Here is a 22,846-nt window from a genome sequence, read left to right as displayed (position 1 = left end):
ACATGAAAGTGTTTTCTATTGCTGCATGACAGTAAATACCATGATATTCAAGTCATTGTATTTAAAGTTCACTTCATATTTTTTTCCAGAGCAAACAAATTTCGCTTATTTTTTACTTGATTTTTGAGAGCATTATCATAATGTTGCCTCCCTCCAAAACCCAACAATATTTCTGAGTTAAAAAAATCCCTTTAAAAGTATATTTAAGGCTTGCATTCCCTTTGAAAGGTTAGGGGTATTTTTTTCTTAGGGTTATTTCAAATTTATATAAGTATCTGGTGAATTATAATTTTCAGATCATGTACAGTTTTTGACTTTTTAATCTAGATGGTGAATTACTACTCTGTGAAGAATAGGGATTACAGCACCTACAGAGTAAATAAAACAAAGTAAATATTTATGAAACCTGGGATGTCACAATTTAAAAAATTAGTAAACAACAATTTACTTGTGAACTTGGTAATTTCGTTGTACCTGATTGGACACATTTTTGTTAGTATTCTGGTTTTACATTCCCAGCAAAAATCAATAGAAATTGTTCTGCTGATATTTACTGTTTTTGAAGGGCATTCATTCCAGAATTCCTCATAGTGAATAATTTATGAAAGTAAAATATAGATTTGCTGAGAATCATCAGTGTGTAATTGTTTTCATTTTTAAATTAAAAAAAATTTTAATTTAATTTTGGAGTGCTGTTATTGGAAACTTATTTGTTAGATTAGAATATGACTATTGAGACTGACAGTTTGTTTAAATAATTTGTAATGAAAGTAGCACATAATTATAGTTTCCATCTCACCCATATACCTAATTTTTTCTTCCTTTCATGTAGAAAAATAATTCTACATTTTGAAATTTCTTTCAGCTATTTTGTGTGTGTGTGTGTGTGTGTGTGTGTGTGTGTGTATGTGTGTGATGCTAGGGATTGAACCCATGGCCTTGTGCCTGAGAGGCAAGCACTCTACCAACTGACTATATATATCCCTAGCCATCTTTCAACTATTTTATACCAAGTTTTTTTTAAAAATTCCTTTTTTTTAATAGGGCAACTGTGGTGTAATTTTGTCTTCAGAGTTGTATACATTGGCCTGGTACATATTTTTTCCTCCTGCTTCATGAGCTTCATAATACCTTTAGTTAAATAACTTATTAGTTTCTGTGAGAATAATGAAGATTGGTTAGTTTTTAAAGTTTTAAACATAATAAATGTTTCATTGTTCATAGTTTATCTAGTCTACTAAATGTAGAATTGAACTTAGTTCATTAAGTATTAACAAATATACATTTGTTATGTAGATGCCAGTATTTGTGGGTGGAACTCACAAATATTTTGTGAATGAAAGCATAACTAAATTATAATAAGTAAACAAATTATACTTTATGTTTTAAAATAAAGGAGACCATTATGCAAAGCTTGATATATTAGTCAAGTTGCTTTGATAAAAAAAAATCAAAATTGTAGTAATTTTAAGGGGTATATGTTGCTACGTTTCAGTCTTCTCAAAAATCAAGTTATTTTTAACTTATTATAAATTAAAATTTAGTTTTTATTTCATTGTTTTGAAGGAGTATTATCTCAAAATCCAATGAAAGATGAAGAGTCTGATGTTTGGCAGTTATTACTGCCCAGTCACAAAGGATCCAGAAAATAGAGATCATAGGAAACATCTGTGTTTCAAAAAAATGTCTTTGGTGGCTCTTAAGAGAGAGGTTAATGGAGGTCATGATTGCGGTTAGAGAATCCTAAATGCATTACTTTATATCACATAACTTAGATTTTATTTCTTGAATGATCTGGTTTTCAACAAAGTTCACCTTTATAGTAAGCAAAGGATCTTTAAAAAAAAAAAAAAACAACATATAAATTAGGTCTATTTCAAATGAAACACCCTCAGTTGTGACTTTTAGAAGAACTTTATAGTCTTTTTTTTCTTTTTTAAATTGGGCTGTTGGAAAAACATACTTTTTAGTGGGTGTCTTTTCTTTCAGTGTATTTTAAAGAATATGCAGTGAATAAAGGATAGGAACAATTGCAAGCAAATATTGCACATATTTTGTTCTAATTAATTATTGTGTAAAAAGACTCAATTTTTTATCATTACTTTATTTTTTTTTAGTCAACAAATCATTTATAAAGGAGCAATCCATAGACTGTGAAAAAACATTTGGAGTACAGACACTTGTTTATAAAATATGCAAAGACTGGAAAACTCAACAATCAGCTAATAATGCAATTAAAAATTAATAAATCACATAAACAGGTGTTTCATTAAAGAGAATAATCAAATGGCAAATAGGCATATGTAAAAATACTCAGCCTTATTTGTTGTTAGAGAATTTCACATTAAAACCATAATGGGGCTGGGGTTGTGGCTCAGGGGTAGAGCACTCACTTCTCACTTGCGAGACCCTGGGTTCAATCCTCAGCACCACATAAAAATAAATAAGTGAAATAGAGGCATTGTGTCCAAGTACAACTAAAAAATAAAATATTAATAAAATCCCAAACAAACAATAATAGTGGTGGCCGGGCATGGTGGTTTACGCCTGTAATCCCAGCATCTTGGGAGGATGAGGCAGGGATTGAGAGTTCAAAGCCAGCCTCAACAAAAGCCAGACTCTAAGCAACTCAGTGAGACCCTGTCTCTAAATAAAATGCAAAATGGGGCTGGGGATATAGCTCGAGGCCATTGCCCCTGAGTTCAATCCCTGGTTACTTCCTTACCCCCCCACCAATAAAACACAACAACAACAAAAACAAACCATAATGGTTTTCAACAAAGTTCACCTTTGGTACAATACACACGCACGTGCCTGTGCGTGCGCGAGCTCTCTCTCTCTCTCTCTCTCTCTCTCTCACACACACACACACACACACACACACACGTATAATTTTTTATTTGCAAAATAAAAGATGTTAACAAAGAATAAGATGAATCTGTTGCTGTGTACCATATGATAAATGAGAGAAGGAACAATTGCAACAAAAGCATTCCACAGTCCTCTCTGAGCCTGGCAGCTGGACCGTTCAATATGTTTACCAAAATATTAAGTCATCAAACCTATCATTTACCCAATTTTTCACTGACCTTCATGTAGCAAATATTACACATTACTGCACACAGGAAACACAGATGTTTCCTGTGATCTCTATTAATTAATTTAAATATAAATGATCTAGATATTATAATTAAAAGGTATAAATGTTCAACATATGTAAAAAGCAAATAGTAGCTATATGCTCTATACATATGTTACTCTTTAAATATCAATACACCAATGTGTTAAAAGCAAAAGGAGGGGGAAAAAAAAACATGAGAAATCTGAAATAGAGCTATTAGTATAAAATTAATTTCAAGAAAAAGTATTATCAGAGATACAGATAAACATTTCATAACATAATATTGTAACTTCTTCAAGAAAGTATAATAATCCTAAGTGTATATGTACCTAATAACAATTTCAAAGTGCTTGAAGTAAAAATTAATAAAACTAGAAAACAAATCCACAATCATTTGGAGATTTTAAGCCCCCTCACTTTGCTGGAAGGAGTAATGATATAGAAGGCTTAACAACATTAATCAGCCACCTTGACCTATTTGTTATTTCCAGAAAACTATATATAAAACTGATATGTAGGGGCTGGAGATGTGGCTCAAGCGGTGGCTCGCTCGCCTGGCATGTGTGCGGCCTGAGTTTGATCCTCAGCACCATATACAAACAAAGATGTTGTGTCTGCCGAAAACTAAAAAATAAATATTAAAATTCTCTCTCTCTCTCTCGCTTTCTTAAAAAAATGATATGTAGAAAATTAATAAGGATAGACTGTATTCTGTCATAAAATAAGCTTTTTTTTTGGGAAAAATTTTTAAAATTAAAAGACTCAAATTTAAACTACATTTAATCATTGTCTAAAGATATACTGGATAGTTGCACTTTGTCATCTTTTCTGTATATTTTAAAATCATAATGAAAAGATGAAAAGGATTTTAATTTGAGATAATAAAATGCTTCTAATTAATTAATTGCTTATCTTTATTGACTATAAGTCTGCAATAAACACCGGAGATGCTTCTACCAAGATCTAACTTTGTTTTTTGTTTGCTTTTGGTCTGCTAGTGATCCAATCCAGAGCCTCACTCTTCAAGCCCTCCACCATTCAGGCACACCCTATCCCCACCACTAAGACATTGTTGCTTGCTTCAAAAAGTTTATAATATATAGATAGAGACAGGTAGGACTTTTATGGAAGTGGCATATATGTGTTAGCAGAGTGGGTAGGACAGGTTGATTGTCCCTTATGAAGTGTTTGGGATCAGAAATGCTTACATTGAGTATCCATAGCCAAAAATCTGAAACTTGAAACTCTTTGAGGATCTCAGCTTCAATTTTGGAGCATTTTGAATTTCATATTTTCAGATTGGAAATGCTCAATCTGATGGCAAAATAATAAAAGAAAAATGCAAGTTGGAAATTGATTATGATATATTCTGATGAAAGGTTTTAAAATATAGGCTAAGAGTTTTAGGAAATCAGTATGGGGTCTGAAGAGTTATTAACATAATTTTGTTGAAATTGATTAATTTTAACTGATATGAATAAAGAGAAAAGTATTTTTAAGATAGTTAGTTGATAACCTGTTATGTCCTGTGTAGGAATCTGTCATCTTTTACCTTAAACAATAAATGAGTCTTTGAAAGAAAGAATTTTATGTTGTTTATTTTTCTTTATGTTCTTTTAAGAGTGATAAAACTAAGAGCTCAAGAACCATTTCATGTGATCTTTTTTAAGGCTTAAAACATTTTGAAAAAATAAACACATTTAAATTAGATGCATTTATAAAATGTGTTATAGCAGAACACTTACTAAAAGAAGATTTTGCGCATGATTGGTGCCATAGGAACTTGAACTTCTAGGTCATTTTTTTTTAGTTCAAATTAATATTATATAACACTCTTACTTTCTTCTCTTATGTCTCTTAATGATCAAAAGAGCTAGGTTGATCTGTTTATACAGGTTGAGCATTCCTAATCCAAAAAATTTGATATCTGAAATGCTTCAATATCCAAAACCTTTTGAGTGCCAATATGATGCCACATGTGGAAAATACCACACCTGACCTCATGTAGCAGTCAAAATGTAGATGCACTAAAAATCTTGTATAAAGTTACTTAAGTCTATCTGAGTAAAGGTATGTATGAAACGTAAATGGAATTCCAGATTATGCAAGATTTCAGAATCTGAGAATAAAAGCCAAATCTGAAACACCTCTGGTACCAAACATTTCAGATAAGGGATACTCAGTCTGTATATGAATGTTATTTAAAGCTGTCACTCAACTTCAGTGCTTTCTTTCCTGAAAGCATGTACCATGTTATTACTTTACTGTTCCATATTTGTCTCTTTGCTATTTCTGAGGAGACAGAGTGGCATATTGGCCCTAGAATTAGTCTACCTGGGTAACTGAGTCTTGGCAGTTCAGTTTTTGCTGTAAGATCTTAGATAAAACATTTCCTATGTTCTCTTTAGATGAGAACTCTGGGTCTCATACCTTTAAAATTATTTAGATTTATTAATCATAAAGGAAACAACATTTTAATCAGAAAGGTATTATAATGGTGCTAAAATTTTCATGGCATTAGTTTTTATTTCTAATTGTAAACTGCTGACACTCAAATATAACTTTATTATTTTTATATAGTTCTTGATTAAAATTAGTGACACAATTCTTTTATTAGGAAGTGGCTGTTTTTGTCTTTGATAAAAAGCTGATTGACAAATATCAGAAATTTGAAAAGGATCAGATCATCGATTCTTTAAAACGAGGAGTCCAACAGTTAACACGGTTACGACACCCTCGACTTCTTACTGTCCAACATCCTTTAGAAGAATCAAGGTAAATTTTTTATAGAAATTTATATAGGAGACTTTGTGAAAAAATTAAAAATAACTATATTTGGTCTATTTCAAATATTATCAGTGAAAAATTGTTACAAACTGTCATTCTTATATATTAGTTTCCTAAAATTTATTTGCATTTTGCATGTATGTCTCTTTTTTTGAATATTGATAAAGACTTACTTCACATTTGCCTTGAGTCTGTATTTAAGTGTCTTTTCTATGCTCAGCACTACAGTAATCAAATGGAAGATGTAAGAGAAGTATGGAGTATATTCACTGCCTGAAAATGTCTGCCTTGCTAATTTGCTAAAATTTCTTGTCTCCTTTTTATTGAGGCAATATTTGAGGACCAATTTTGTGTGTGTGGCAAGTGCATTTCCAGACATTTAATCTTCTGTTTTTCCCAGCATGTCAATCCATAGCTTTCATTTACTTTACTATGTATTTTTTCTTGAGGATGATCTTGGGAAATATTGCTGACCAGAAAATGAAATTTATGTAGTCTTGACTAGACCGTCAAGCCTGTGATGCTTTTAATAATCCTTTAGAAACCCTAGCTTTATAAAACCTTTTCCATATTATTCATAGCCCAAATTGTTTTATTTGCTCCTTCTTAGCAGACTATATTCCCATTTTAATTTAGGATCCTTACTCAAGTGATTTGCCATTTGTGTTCTGTGGTCCCTAGTATTTTAAGGATAGGATAGAAACAGGCAAGTAGGGTACACAACTGCAGAGTTCCAAACTTCTAATCTCCCTTCAGCTACTGTAATTTTGCTTTTATCAGTTTGGCATATTAGATTTCTCAGAAAATTCTTACACTGGAATCTTTACTAATCAGCCCCTCTAAAAAAGCAGGAGACTGCCACCACCACCTAAATAAGACAGAATTTACATGTGGAAACTGTCCTAAATGTTTTACATTGTTTATTTAAGTTTTGCAATAATGTAGGATGAGGATCAGAGATATTACTTAAAGCTGGCAGAGATGTGATTTCTGATCCCACTTTTTTTTTTATTGTACCATGCTATGCCTGTCCAGAAATTTGCTCATATGTCTCTTGTCATAAAAATATCCTTATTACTTGTATCTACAGCTTATATCTCATAATTATATTTTTAAATTTCTCGAGGCAAACAGTATGTTACGCTTTCTCTGTCTCAGCAGCTTCTTTTATAGTGAATTAAACATTATAGAACTAGAATTTTATTGGTAAGCAGAAAGAGAATTCACAGATTAAGATATCTTAATTGTGAGGTTGTAAAAATTGTAGAAACATTAATAGAAATAGGAACACTTTAGGAAAGGAAAAAAATAGGTTCTAGTCATTAATGAATTAATAATATTGAATGGCATAGAAATTATCCAAAGGAAATCTCCTACAGAAAGGATAATTCAAATGAAAGTTCAGAGTTGGTGATGTGTATGGGAATAACAAAGGCAGTAATTGAAATTTAACCAGGTTAAAATGGATTTTTTTCAAGAACATGAGTAAAATGAGCAGTAGACTGAGGAATGTACTTTGAAATGTAGGGAGGTTAAAAAAGCCAGGGAAGGAAAAAGGAGAGATCATTGTCATATGGCAGGAGAAAACCTGGCAGTATGTTATAGAAGCCAAGGGAGAGGGACAAAAGGACCCAATTGCACTGGAGACTGAAGAATGGAAAGAAAATAAGAACTGAGAAGAATCATTACGCTTAACTAGTGAGAGGTTATTAGTGACATTCAACAGTTTCAATAAGATGGCAGTTTGTAACCAGAAAATGTAACAGAATCCAGGAGAAGACATGTGGGTCAAGTCCTGTTGGAGGAACTCAAAGGAAGATGGTTGAGGAATCAGTAATACACTCAGGTAAAGTTTAAGGCTAATGAGTTTATTCGTTCATGTTTGATGAAATGTAATTTTTTGTGAAGTAGAAAGTGGCTACTAGGTAAATAGTAGATAAAGAGAACCATGGAATAAGGAATGAAATAAGAGGACTGTGAATAAATGTTAATGGATGTTGAAAAACTAAGAGAACAAGGTTCAACTATACTTTGTGTAAAAGAAACCTGTGATGGTCATTACAGAATTAAAATTTGCCCAGTAAAAGATAGGTAAGGCGATAGTTTATTGTTGGTCATTGGGAAAAGAAAGGAATCACATATAACAAGGACTGAATTTGTTGTACAAAGATATTGAGAAGCTAAGTTTTGGTGGAGGTGGTGAAAATAAATGACTGGTAAGAAGCTGTGTTTGGGAAGTGGTCCTTAAGAACATATACCCTTTTTCAATGTGATTAATAATAATGGAAATGAATTTTCATGAAAGATTGTAAGGCCTTAGAACTTGAATGATAATCATAGATTTTTGATGTGACTAAGGATGATTTTTTGGGTCGAGAGAGAGAGTATTTGAGCAACTTTCAGAACAGTTCTGTAAAAGAATGCCTTAGTGTCCTCTGGGTTAATGAGCTGAATCCTAGGCATAAAAACAAGATAGCATCCTTCATAATGACTGAACAGGTAGGCAATATGATCCTTTTCTCTTTCAATCTTAAGTAGATCTGTCTCTGTCTGATATATATTGATTATATGTGCTTTTGTTTGAAAAATAGGTTCAAGGCAGATAAAAGGTTATTTAGATATTATAGACATGTGAAACAACAAAGTTCATATTAGTGGCACAGAAACTTGGTTTAGCCTTGTTGCTATACTACCTTGTAATCCTTCATTGCCAGAACCCAAAGCCCAAAGCCTAAAATGTTAGGGCTTGAGCCTCAGATGGTTGGTAATTGTAACAGCAATAAGAAGAGTTTATTGAGCATGCACTAGATGCTTTGCTATGTATTTTATGATTATCTCATTTGATCTTCACAGTAACACTTCAAGGTGCATCTGTTACCGTCATTTTACATACGGGCATAGTGAAGCTCTGGGTTAGGGTGTGCAGTGTCAGTAAGGTGGGAATAGGCATGCTTGAGTTCTTGATCATTACTCTATAAAGCTATTGAATGTCAATATCTAATGTTTTCTGGATTCTTAATTCTTATACACCAACAAGCAATGATTAAAAAAAATTTAAAACTGCAACACCTTTCAAAAATAGATAAAAGCAAAGTTGCTTTGATTGTAAGTAAGAATGGGGGACTGGAGGTATGCCTGTTCCTTTTCCTGATCCTCTTGCTCTTGAGGCATCAGTGGGAAATCTGTAGGTTCCCTGAGTAGCATATTGTGAAAATTACAGCTTTAGAAATAAGGATATCATATGTACAATATAACAATATTTTAAGTAAGTTTATTGGTTTCCCATAAGGAATATCAGTCATTGAAGAAGAACAGTTGAAATAATATTTTATTTCCTGATGTTTTAAGTTTAAAAAAAAAAATGTATCAGTTGTCATAACACTTAGTTTAGAAGATTGATTTATCCAGGATAATTCATATATAAAGCCTCCTGATATTGTTTGAAATGTTCTATAACTATGCTGAAATTTACAAATCTAAAATAGTCTACCTTATCAATAGTTTAATAGGATTTCTAATAGTTTATGTATATTTGATTTTGATAATGAATAAAAAATGATAGTAATAACTCTTTCTTTTTGAAAACAGGGACTGCTTGGCATTTTGTACAGAACCTGTTTTTGCCAGTTTAGCCAATGTTCTTGGTAACTGGGAAAATCTGCCTCCCTCTATATCTCCAGACATTAAGGATTACAAACTTTATGATGTAGAAACTAAATATGGTTTACTTCAGGTATGTATTTTTATTTAACATGTAAAAGTTTTTCCTTTAAGATTATTTTTGGCTTTTTCAAATTTATTAGACATTGTAAACTATTTTATATAAACCTTTCGTTCTTGTTAGTAATTTGAAAACAGTTTCTGTGTTGTATAATTGTTTTTTTTTTTGCAGTTTATTGTTAGGCTTGGATAATATTTTAAATATATAAAACTGATAACTTTGGTAAACTTTGAGGAGGGGAACTTATTGATTGGTAAATGGGATGGGTTCCTTTTGATTTTTTTGAATTTTTATTCTTGTAAGTAATTTCATAAAATTATAAGTTGAAATATAGTAAAAATTTCTCTAAAAAATTTAGTAGATATCAAGAGATATTATTGGCTTTTCCACATACTTTTAAGATTTTTCTTTCTTTTCTTACCAGAATAATATCTTCAGCTCCATATAGTAGATTTATGTAACAGATTCTGAGATCCTGGTGGACAGAGATCATTTTATTGATTGACTGATTATGGTACTGAGGAGTGAACCCAGGGGGAATTTTACTACTAAGCTATACCCCTGTCCTTTTGTTTGTTTGTTTTTGAGAGGCTGTCACTAAGTTGCCCACATTGGCCTTGAACTTGTGGTCCTTCTGCCTCAGCCTCCAAAGTAGCTGGGATTATAGGTATGTGCCACCTTGCCTGGCCATTTTATTTATTGTTTAACAGCTAGCTGTAAAACATAATTGGCATACTTAATAAGCTGCACATATGTGAAATTTGACACATATACTCCTATGAAACCATCACCAAAATCAAGATAATGCACACATCCATCACTCTGCAAAGCTTTCTCATATTCCTTGTATCCTTCCCTCTCTGTATCTTGTCCCAGGAAGTCACTGACTTGCTTTCTACCCCTATGGATCAGTTTGTATTTTCTAGAATTTTATAAATGAAATCCTATAGGTGTGTGTTTTTTTAATCTGGCTTTCAGTCAGTGTAATTATTTTGAGGTTTACCCATATCAATAGTCGATGCATTTTTATAATGGAGTAATAGTCCATTGGATGCATATACCAGTTTGTTTATCCATTTATCTGTTGCTGGTCACTAGCATTGTTTCTAGTTTTTGGCTAATGGCTAATGAAGCTGCTTGTGTACAAGATTTTGTATGGACACAGATACTTTCATTTCTTCTGATTAAATAAATAGCTGTGAGTGGAATGGCTAGATCAAATGTTATTTGTGTGTTTCACTTTTTAAAGAAACTGACAAACTTTTTCCAAAGTGGTTATACTGTCTTTCATTCCCATTAACAGTATAATGTGAATTAGTATAATTAATATATCTTTGTTAAAAACTCTGTTATTTTCTCCCTTTTAATTTTAACAGGTGTACATTAGTATCTCTAGGTGGTTTTAATTTGTATTTCCCTAATGAATAATGATACTTATTACATTTTCATGTTTCCTTGCCATATGGATATTCTCTTTGGTGAATGTCTGTTCAGACATTTGCCCAGTTTTTGAATGTTTTCTTATTAATGAGTTTTTAAGATTTCTTTACATGTTGTAGACACAAATCCTTTGTCAGATATATAATTAATAAATATTTTCTCCCAGTCTGTGGCTTATCTTGTCATTTTCCTAACTATATTTTTTAAAGAATGGTGGTAAAATTTCATCTTTGTTATTTTTAAATGTATGTTTAATCCATTAAATATGTTGACTTGTTGTACAGCCAAGACTACCATCCACATTTACATAACTGTTTTCATCTTGCAAAACTGAAACTGTACCTGGTAAACAATAACTCTTATCCCCCGTATTCCCCCAACTCTTGGCATCTACAGTTCTACTTTCTGTCTCTGTGAATTTGACTACTCTGTATACTTTATATAAATAGATCCCTTTGTAATTAGCTTATTTCACTATGTCCTCAAGGTTTATCCATGTTATAGCATGTATCAGAATTTCCTTCCTTTATAAGGTTGAGTAACATTCCATTGAATGCGTGTACCACATTATAAGCAATTCAGTTGTACTTTCATCTATCAACTGACTCCTGAGTTGCTTCCATGCTTTGGCTTTCGTGAATAATCTGCTGTGAACACACACACACACACACACACACACACTCTTTGAACAACTTTTTTTTTTGTGTGTGTGTATGTGTGTGTATGGTGGAGGTACTAGGGATTGGACCCAGGAAGATTTTATACCCCCAGTCCCTTTTATTTTTTGTTTTTAGACAGGTTCTTGTAAGTTGCTGAGGTTGGCCTTGAACTTTGATCCTCCTGCCTCAGTCTCCTGAGTTGCTAGGATTATAGCTGTGTGTCATTGTGCTTGGTTAAATCTCTATTTGAGATCCTGCTTCCAATTTTTTGGAATATATACTCTGGAGTAGAATTGATGGGCCATATGGGGTTTCTAGTTTTAATTTTCTGAGGAGCCACGATAAAGGAGTCACCTGTTTTCTATAAAGCCTACACCATTTTACATTTTCACTAATAGTGCATGCATATGGATTTTAACTTCTCCATATCCTTGCCAATATTTACTGTTTTCTCTTTTTACTTTATAGTATCTAGCCATCCTGTTGGATATGAGATGGTATCTCATTGTGATTTGATTTGCATTTCCTAATGATTACTGACTTTGAACATCATTTCATGTGCTTATTGGCCATTAATATATCTTTGTAGAAATGTGTAGTCAGTAAGTCCTTTGCCCATTTTTGAATCTGTTTTTTTTTTTGTGTGTGTGTGTATGTATGTTATCTAATTGTAAGAGTTCTTCATATATTCTTTTTTTTTTTAAATAGAGAGAGAGGTAGACAGAGAGAATTTTTTAATATTTATTTTTTAGTTATCGGCGGGCACAACATCTTTGTTTGTATGTGGTGCTGAGGATCGAACCCGGGCCGCACGCATGCCAGGCGAGCGCGCTACTGCTTGAGCCACATCCCCAGCCCTTGATATATTCTTCTTCTTCTTTTTTTTTTTTTTTTTGGTACCAGGAATTGAACCTGGGGTGATTAACCAGAGCCACACCTCTAGCCCTTTTTATATTTATTTGGAGGTAGGGTCTTGCTGAGTTGCTTAGGGCCTCGCTAAGTTGCTGAGGCTGGCTTTAAACTTGCTATCCTCCTGCCTCAGCCTCTGAGCTGCTGGGGATTATAGGTGTAAGCCACAGTGCCCGGCTGTTCATATATTATTGACATTAATCTCATATCAGATATGTAATTTGTGAGAGTTTTTTTCCATTTTGTGGGTTGCCTTTCACTCTGTTGATTTTGTTCTCTGATGCACAGAAAAATTTAAATTTTGATAGTCTCTTTTATATACTTTTCCTTCAGTTGCCTCTGTTTTTGGTGTCATAGTCAATAAATTATTGCCAAATCCAATGTCATGAAGCTTCCCTGTATTTTTCTTTTAAGAGTGTTATAGTATTAGGATTTAGGTTAGGTGTGTGATCCTTTTGAGTTTTTGTTTTTTGTTTTTAGTGTTGGGGATTGAATGCAGGGTCTTGTACATGCTAAGTATTGCACACTACCCTAAATTACACATCATCTGGCCATGACTTAATTTTTATTTATGGTGTAAAGTAAAGGTCCACCTTCATTTTTTTGTAGGTGGTTCTGTTTTCATAGTACCATTTGTTGAATTCTGTTCCTTTCCCATTCAGTGGTTTTAGTATCCTTGTCAAAAGTCATTTGACCACATATACAAAGGTTTATTTCTGGGCAATCTGATTCTATTTCATTGATTTGTGTATTATAGTAACCATCTGATCTTTTTTCTCAATCCTAAAATTGTTCTAAAGATTCCTGAGATTATTAAATAAAAACGTCTGCCAAATCTGTGCCTGAAATGTACAATAAGCAAAGAATTTATTTTTCCTTATAAAAATAGGGAATCTTTTCTAAATTTGATAAACTTTTTATATCTTGAAATTTATACTTGGGAATATATATTTTTGAAAATGTGAATTTTTTTTAATACTAGAGATTGAACTAAGGGGTACTGTAGTACTTAACTACATTCCCACATCGCCATCCCCTACCTTTTATTTTTTTAGTTTGAGACAGGGTTTTGCTAAGTTGCTCAGGATCTTGCTAAGTTGGTGAGGCTAGCCTCGAACTTGCAATCATCCTGCCTCAGCCTTCTGAGTTAACAGGTGTGCTTCACCCCACCTGCCTGAAAATGTAAATTTTAAATGAACTTCATGAGTTCAAATGTGTTGTAAATGAAGAACATCCTTTTATTTGGAAAATACTATTAAACCTCTTAATCTTTGCTTATTGTATTATTCACTTAGTAGTATTTAGGCAATTAGAAGTAGCAGGTTGTATTTAAGAGTGGTGAAAAGTGAAATTGGAAAGATAGAAACATGTCTTACTGGTGATGGGAAATAATGAAAAATTGTAAGCAAGCCAAATGACATGGTCTGAAATGTATTTTAGAGCTATCAGTCTACAAGACCAGAATTTTGGGGTAGGGAAAGCATATGGGAAATAATCCCTACAACATAGAGTTTGATGTCAGGATCAAATGTGTGAATTTCTAAATGTTTATATAGTATTTAATATAGGAAATAATTAGTGATAGTTTTGTTTTGCCAGAGCTAGATTGAACCCAGGGCCTCATATATGTTAGGCAAGCACACTATCATGGAGCTGCTTCCCTAGGCCAATTAATGACAGTTTTTAAATAAAAGTCCTGCTCAGAAATCAGAGGAAGGAGGGGCTGGGGATATAGCTCAGTTGGTATAGTGCTTGCCTTGTGTGCACAAAGCCCTGGGTTCAATCCCTAGTGCCACAAAAACAAACAAACAAACAAAAAGATTTAAAAAAAAATGATTTCAGCAGAAATCAGAGGAAGGACTAGAGGTACAGAGTGCAGTTAGGCAGAGGTAGAATAGGTCCTGATGGCTGACTAGACATATAGGGATTAGAAGTAGTGTGGAATCTTATTAAAAAAATTTATATTTCACAATTTGAAGTAATCCACAGAGATCTATATAAATTGAGTAACCTGCTCAAAGTTTCATAGGTGGTAAGTAAGGAAGTAGGGACACAAACCCAGATATCTTCTAAAATTGTGCTCTTTGCACTCTTTTTTTTTTTTTTTAACATGGACACAGTATCTTTATTTTGTTTATTTATTTTTTATGTGGTGTTTAGGATCGAACCCATTGCCTCACATGTGTGAGGTAAGTGCTCTGCCACTCTTTCCAGCCCTCTTTACACTCTTAAGTGTTGACTTGTCTTCATGTTGATAACTGTAAGTGGGGATTTTTAAAGAGAATTAATTCTCAAGTTGGACAGCTATATGGTTAGCATAGTTCTGGGTGCTAAAGGCATAGGGGTGAACAAATCAAAAAATCTTTCTCATTTGGAAACATATTATCATGTGGGAAGATAGTAAATTGGATTTTGATGAAATGATGTTAAGAAAAAAGGAGGGAAGGGAAAAGAGGAATATTTGGATGAGAGAGAAAAGGGATGTACTTTTGAATGGGATAGTTAGAATAACATCCCACTGAAAAGGGGGCATTTGAGAAAAAACTAAAAAAAGTCAAAGAAGCCATATAGGTAACTTGGGGGGAAAGAATGCTTCAGGTAGAAAGAACTTCAAGTATAAAGTCTCTGAGACAGGATCATGCATGAACCAAGGAATAGTGAAAATGTCCAAGGAATAGTGAAATACCTATAGCACTAGAGAGGAGTAAACAACAAGACCAGTTGTAGGAGATAAGATCAGAGAGCTATGGTGCAGGTTGGGTGGGGTGGGTAGGTCTTTTACACTAGATGAATACTTTACTCTGAAAGGGGAAGCCTTTAAATGGTTTGAGCAGGAAAAGTGACATGATCTGGGTTATATTTAATAGATTACTCTAGTTACTGTATTGAGGATTAAAGTGTGTAGAAGGGCAAGAGCAGAAGCAAAGAGATAAGGTTGGTGGTTATTAGAACAATTCCAGTCAGAGATAATGATGGTCCAGAGCAGGGTAGGTAGGTGGTATATTATGACAGTGGAGGTAGCAGGATTTGCTATATAAGAAAAATAATGTAGTACAGGATAACTTAGGTTTTTTTGTCCCAAACAACCAGAAAAGTGAAGTGATTATTAATGGATACCAGAAATACTACAGGAAGAAAGAATTTGAAATCATGAGAGAAACTTGATTTGGATTCCTCTGAGATTGAGATACTTATAAAATTCAAGGGGAGAAAAGTCATGAAAGTAGTCAGATAATCAGTCTGAATTTTAGGACAAAGGCTCAGTCTGGAGACATTGAGAATAGTCAGCATATAGGTGATAATTTTTTTTTTTCACAATACCTTTATTTATTTTTATGTGGTGCTGAGAATCGAACCCAGGGCCTTGCACGTGCTAGGCGAGTGCTCTACCACTGAGCCACAATCTCAGCCCATAGGTGATAATTAAAGCATTGGGAACATCAAGAAAGTGAGAGTAGATGGCAAATTGCAGAGGTCCAAACATTGTGTCAGGATATTTGGAAAGTAAGGAGGAAACAGCAGAATAGACTGAAAAGCAGTGCTCAGTGGAGTTTGAGGAAAACCAGGGACAGTGTTATCCTTGAAGTCAAAATCTACTTCTTGCCCAAATCTACTTCTTCTGGAGACAGAAAACTAGTCTTTCATTTTGTTTCAGATTTTGTGATAATATCAGGTATAGATATAAAAAAATTAACCAAATATTAATCCAATGTGAGAATAAATGAATATCATCTGAATAGTTGAGAATAGCACAATACTGTTCAGAAAAACGGAACTAAGTCTTAATACTCACTATCTGTAACTCAATCAAAAATTCCCTCACTTTTTGAACTCTGGAACTGAATGAATTTGGATAGAAAAAGGTGTTTTTTTCTTCTGTTTATGTGCATGTATAAAGGAAATTAATAGATAGTTGTACTTTGGTTTTATAGTTAGATTTTTCCACCAACTAATGCTTAGATTGTCCTGCCAGCTGAAAATATCTAAACTTTTGCATTTATGATGAGATTTGATTGGTAGGTGTCATTAAAAACTGTTTTTATTGGAAGAACCAGCAGTAATTATGATTTTTTTGGGGGGGTGTTATACTGTGAATTGAACTCAGGTCCTTGAACATCTGGGCTATATTCCCACCCCTTTTAAATTTTATTTTGAGAGAGCATCTCACTAGGTTGCCCACCCTTGCCTCAAGCTCCCTCAGTCTCCCAAGTAGATGGAATTACAGGTATGTACACTATGCCCAGCTAATAATTATGATTTTTATGACACATTGTATTGTTATAAATAGAGCTTTATGTAATAGAAAATTTTTTTTCATTTATAGGTTTCTGAAGGTTTATCATTTTTGCATAGCAGTGTAAAAATGGTTCATGGAAATGTTACTCCTGAAAATATAATTTTGAATAAAAGTGGAGCCTGGAAAATAATGGGTTTTGATTTTTGTGTGTCTTCGACCAATCCTTCTGAACAAGAGGTAATGAAAGTTTTATTAGTCTTTGAGTTTTTTAAAGCCTTGGAAATTTGTGATTATATCTAGAATGGACTAGAGAATTTAGTGTAACCTCTGTTAAAGGGTACATGTAGGCTATGTGGTACAAATTTTTTTTTTTCTTTTTGTTTTAGTTGTAGGTGAATATTTTTTTGTGGTGCTGAGGATCAAACCCAATGCCTCATACATGCAAGGCAAGCGTTTTACCACTGAGCTACAGCCCCAGCCCTACAATAGTTTTTTTTTTAATTTACATTTTTAAAAAATATTTATTTTTTTTAGTTGTAGTTAGACACAATACCTTTGTTTTATTTATTTATTTTTATGTGGTACTGAGGATTGAACCCAGGGCCCACATGCACTAGGCAAGCGCTCTACCGCTAAGCCACAACTCTAGCAGAAGCAAAGAGATATAGAAAATTTCTAGTGTTCATTGCATCTAAAAATATGCTTCAGCTCATTAACTCCCTACACGTTAATGTTACTTGAGGAAAGGATGCCACAGTTAAATAAATTTAGAATTATTTGGTTAAATAGTTTTTTTCCCCACTCAGAATGCCAAATACATTAACATATTATCTCATTGGATCATGGAATTTTCTTTGTGTAGCATAATGACAGCAATAATGATGATAACAATAACCTTTATTGAAGCATTTTCTAAACACTTTTCATGTGTTTACTTATTTAATCCTCACAGCTCCTCAGAGAGGTATAGATACAATATAAATGAGTAAGTTAGGCTCATAGAATAAACTAACATGCCTAAGTTTAGATGGATTTCAAGTGGTAGAGTCAGAATTTGAACTTAGTCTTTGTGCTTCCAAAAAAGTATGAACCTTTGCATGTTTATACTGCACCTTGTATTGATAATTTGTTTTCTGGAAGAGAATTCACAATAATCACAAGAGTTTTTGAGAATTCTGATCTCTCATTTTGTTTCATATACTTTCCATATTTGGGGATTTGGGAATTTTACAATTGAAGATGATAATAACATTTTTTATTTTATTGTATTGTATTTTATTTATTTTTATGTGGTGCTGAGGATTGAATCCAGTGCCTCACACATGGTAGGCAAGTGCTCTACCATGGAGCCACAACCCTGGCCCTGATAATGGCATTTTTACTTACATGACTTAGTACAAATTTAAAGATACATTGCTTGATAATGCTTTACTTTCATTAGAAATATTTAATTGATGTCATCTCTTTTCTGTCTTACTACAGCCTAAGTTTCCTTGTAAAGAATGGGACCCAAATTTACCATCATTGTGTCTTCCAAATCCTGAATATTTGGCTCCTGAGTACATACTTTCTGTGAGCTGTGAAACAGCCAGCGATATGTATTCTTTAGGAACTGTTATGTATGCCGTATTTAACAAAGGGAAACCTATATTTGAAGTCAACAAGCAAGATATTTATAAAAGTTTTAGTAGGCAGTTGGATCAGGTATTTGCCTATTGATATTTGCTTTCATTAATAATTAATTGTTTCTTTCTTTTTCCTAAAGTGTAGCCAAAATTCTTAAGAGTGCTTCATTTTATATTATCATAAAATCAGTATAATAAAAGTGATTTCTATAAATAATGAAGACTAATTAAAGTTTGTTATTACAGCTTTAATCTTGCATTTACCAGCGTAAATATTGAAATATGGTCTAAAACACTAGGCTTTTATTTTAGGAACGGAAACAATTTCAGGTATTAAAGATAAGTGTTTTAACAGTGAAGTTAGTGTTTTGTTTAATCTAAAAACATTGAGTGAAATTTAAAAATCTTTCTAAAAAGACTGTCAATATAAATGCATATTTTTTGAATATTTTGCACTCAATTTTTACTGTTGTCACTCTTGAATAGTTGAGTCGTTTAGGATCTAGCTCACTTACAAATATACCTGAAGAAGTCCGTGAACACGTGAAACTATTGTTAAATGTCACTCCAACTGTAAGACCAGATGCAGATCAAATGACAAAGGTGAGTACACACAGATTTCTGCATTAGTGGACGGACAAAAAAATGAAAAGTTAAAATAGATTACTTTTTCCTAAATCAAGATTCGGTCCCTAGATGATATCTGTCTTTTTGATTATGTTGAATATTCAACCTCTTTTAAAACAGATAAATAATTTATGTACATAAATTCTGTGATAGAAAAGTAATATTTCAAATAAACAGAGTCCTAATAATCACAATTAGGTATGCAGGCATTCTGCTCCCAGAAGAAGTCTAGCCCTCTGTTTGGCTCATGTAAGAATGGATTTTAATAAATAACTAGTGCTGTTTATGCCTTCAAGATATTTTACTTAATCTTTCAATATTTTAGAGGTTTATGTGTATAAAAGGGTTGTTGCCTAGCCAATTCAAAGGTACTAATTCTGAAGATTTGAACTTGAAAAATAATTTATTTTCTTATTCTGATTTTTACAATTAGAATTAAGTGCTCTTTAGCATCTTGTGTTTCTGAACATATTTTTACCATATGTGGTAATTTCAGATATGAAAAGTACTTTCAACTTAATATTTATCAAAATAATTTATTTCCATATATTTAGATTCCCTTCTTTGATGATGTTGGTGCAGTAACACTTCAATATTTTGATACCTTATTCCAAAGAGATAATCTTCAGAAATCACAATTTTTCAAAGGACTGCCAAAGGTTCTACCAAAGTTGCCCAAGGTTTGTTGTTGATTCATTTATAATAGCCAGGATTTTTTAATTCAAAGTTTACTTCACTTACTATAATAACTCTTTGAAAGAAATAATAAAACTTTTGCTTTAGGTACATAAATAATTATATAAAGTTACAGATTGAAGCCAGAAAGAAGTTATGGTCCAAAAATTATTGGGATTTAAAAAGTTGGACATTAAATGTCAGAAGCCTGTAAACTTCATTGTGGAAATCACTGCTTTACCAGTAGTTAAGTAGATGCTTTTGTATTGATGCTAACTTTTTGATTCCTTCAAAACTCTTTCTCTGACATATTTAATCATAGGTGTAAAGTAGTAAAGTAATGGTGAATGATAAAGCCACAGATTGTAAAACTAGTAATTCCTAATTGCAAAAATATTTCCAGTGTTTGATTTATGGAATAGCTATTGGTTACCTGTTATTTGTCTAACCATTTACTTAAAGAGAAAGAGGTAGCATAAAATATTGTCCCTGCTCTCAAGGTATTATAGTAAATGTAGGGTTAACATGCATGAAACAGCAATCAATGCAGGGTAGTGTTTAAGTTGTATCGTATGAATCATAGTAATGAAGGAATTAAGATGGGAAGTGTTAGTGAAAACTAAGGAAGATTTCCTTAATATATCCCTTTTTACCCATGACATCCCCAACTTATTTTATTTGTCTGATCTATTTCAGTGTTAATATGAAAGGCCTGAAATAAATTTGGTTTTATAAAAACATCTTTGCCTTTCAGCGTGTCATTGTGCAGAGAATTTTGCCTTGTTTGACTTCAGAATTTGTAAATCCTGATATGGTACCTTTTGTTTTGCCCAATGTTTTGCTGATTGCTGAGGAATGCACCAAAGAAGAATATGTCAAATTAATTCTACCTGAACTTGGTCCTGTATTTAAACAACAGGAGCCAATCCAGGTATGTTTTGGGTATTTTTTTCATATTTATCTGTTATTCATGATAATGACTACCACTGAAAACAAAAGAAGTGACTATGTGACTTTTTAAAAATTGAGGTAAGTATCCGATCTTGCTTTTTCATTAGTCAGAAGCTACTTTGCATATGTGAACTATTCCTAAAATTATAATTAAACTTTGCAGGTATTTGTCTACAGCGCTCCACAAGTTACTGTCTCAGTGCAGTGAAATTTTTCATGTGTTATTTTGTTCCCAGTTAACTTTATTGAAAGTTATAGGTTTGGGAAAAGAAATATTAATTTTGTTTATTTTGTTATTCTGATCTTTAGTTGGTGCCAGTTGTTTTCTTTCTTTATTTTTTGCTAATACTTTCATTAGAAGAGTGAAATGCTTAGAGCACCATGGAAGTAATGTGTGTGTGTGTGTGTGTGTGTATAATATATATAATATATATATTATTAAGTGAAATGTGTGTGTGTGTAATAATATATATATATATATTATTAAGTGAAAAAAAGTTAATTTCTCATGTGGATTCTGTAAAATATGTATTTATCAGATTAAAGGTCATCTGGATTTAAGAGCAGTGGGGTCACATACCTGGATTTGAATTAGGACTTTTAAAATCTTTTTACCGGAAGTATGACTAGGTTTAACATTACCATCTTAAAGCTTCTATTTCCTCATTTCTAAAATGAAAGGAGTTGTTGAGATGAAATGAGCTTTTTTGAAAAAAATATTTTTCTTATAGATGGACACAATACCTTTATTTTATTTGTTTATTTTATTTTATTTTTTTTAAGAGAGAGAGATAGAATTTCAATATTTATTTTTTAGTTTTCGGCAGACACAACATCTTTGTTTGTATGTGGTGCTGAGGATCGAACCCAGGCCGCATGCATGCCAGGCGAGCACGCTACCGCTTGAGCCACATCGCCAGCCCCTATTTGCTTATTTTTTATGTGGTGCTGAGAATCGAATCCAGTGCCTCACATGTGTTAGGCAAGCACTCTACCACTGAGCCACAAACCCAGCCCTGAAATGAGCTTTTGTGGCATATATTATTGTGTGTTTCTGTCACTATATGGCAATAGTTTATTAGTCAACTATCAACTATTTGATGTAATGGTTTTGTAACTCTAATCCTTCCCTTGAAAAGAGGCAGTCTATGGCCAGGTTCTTAGGGACTAAGGAAGGAGAAAGAATAGGGAGGGTCCTAGTCTGTAACCTTTGCAGCAAGGCTCCCCACCAGTGCTCAAAGTGTTAGGAAGAAAATTGGTGTAGCCACATGTTCCCTAAGCTATGTATCAGTCAAAATAGTATCCTAAGAAACAATGTGAATTTTTATTTAATTTTTTAATAGCCTTATTTTATTAATTTATTTTTATGTGGTACTGAAGGCCTCACACATGCTAGGCAAGTACTGTACCACTGAGCCACAACCCCAGCTCCAACAATCTGAATTTTTATTTGCGCCTATTGTTTGGTATTTTTTCCCCTTTACCTGCTCAGTTAAAAATTCCTCCTGAGGGCTGGGGATGTGGCTCAAGCGGTAGCGCGCTCGCCTGGCATGCGTGCGGTCCGGGTTTGATCCTCAGCACCACATACAAACAACGATGTTGTGTCTGCCGAAAACTAAAAAAAAATAAATGTTAAAAAATTTCCTCTCTCTCTCTCTTTTAAAAAAAAAAAGATTCCTCCTGAAACTTTTTAACTAAGTGTTGGCAAGTTAAGTATTCTGCATGAATAGAAGGGGTAATTTGTTTCTTATTATTTAGATATGTGGAGGCAGCCAGGTGGTGGGGAAAACAGTATCAGGGACACTTAATTTCTTTCTAGAAGTTTTCCTTACAGACCTTTTTATGTCTGTACCTTCTCTTTTTCCCTTGAACTTCATGGAAGCCAGAGATGGAATGTATTGTGGGACATCCGACTTTGTTGCCCTCAGGCTTTTATTTTTTTACCCAGTAGCTTTTCAGATATTGGTTAATTATACATTATTGTACGTGTGTGAGAGTTATGAAATTAGTCTTTATTTAAATAATTAAACCGAGAAAAGATGCTTAAATATTATGCTCTTAGCAATGTAAGAGACTTTATTTCTATTTTTGTCT

At 33.0% G+C, this 22,846-nt stretch overlaps 1 protein-coding gene across 3 annotated transcripts in view; it reads left to right on the top strand.

Moving 5' to 3' along the window:
* Scyl2 (SCY1 like pseudokinase 2) overlaps positions 1–22,846 on the top strand; it is a 61,761-nt gene that overhangs the window by 13,845 nt on the left and 25,070 nt on the right. For all 3 annotated transcript variants that reach the window (XM_071609604.1, XM_027947177.2, XM_071609603.1), the window contains exons 3-9: positions 5,739–5,896; positions 9,497–9,641; positions 16,962–17,111; positions 18,357–18,578; positions 18,986–19,102; positions 19,681–19,806; positions 20,556–20,732. In XM_071609604.1, coding sequence (XP_071465705.1) covers positions 5,739–5,896; positions 9,497–9,641; positions 16,962–17,111; positions 18,357–18,578; positions 18,986–19,102; positions 19,681–19,806; positions 20,556–20,732 — 1,095 coding nt within the window. The remainder of the gene's footprint in view (positions 1–5,738; positions 5,897–9,496; positions 9,642–16,961; positions 17,112–18,356; positions 18,579–18,985; positions 19,103–19,680; positions 19,807–20,555; positions 20,733–22,846) is intronic.

Source organism: Marmota flaviventris, chromosome 3 (genome assembly GCF_047511675.1).
Source record: "Marmota flaviventris isolate mMarFla1 chromosome 3, mMarFla1.hap1, whole genome shotgun sequence".
Classification (NCBI taxonomy): Eukaryota; Metazoa; Chordata; class Mammalia; order Rodentia; family Sciuridae; genus Marmota; species Marmota flaviventris.
Note: the sequence above shows the minus strand (reverse complement) of the source record. Positions and strands in the feature narration are given on the sequence as shown.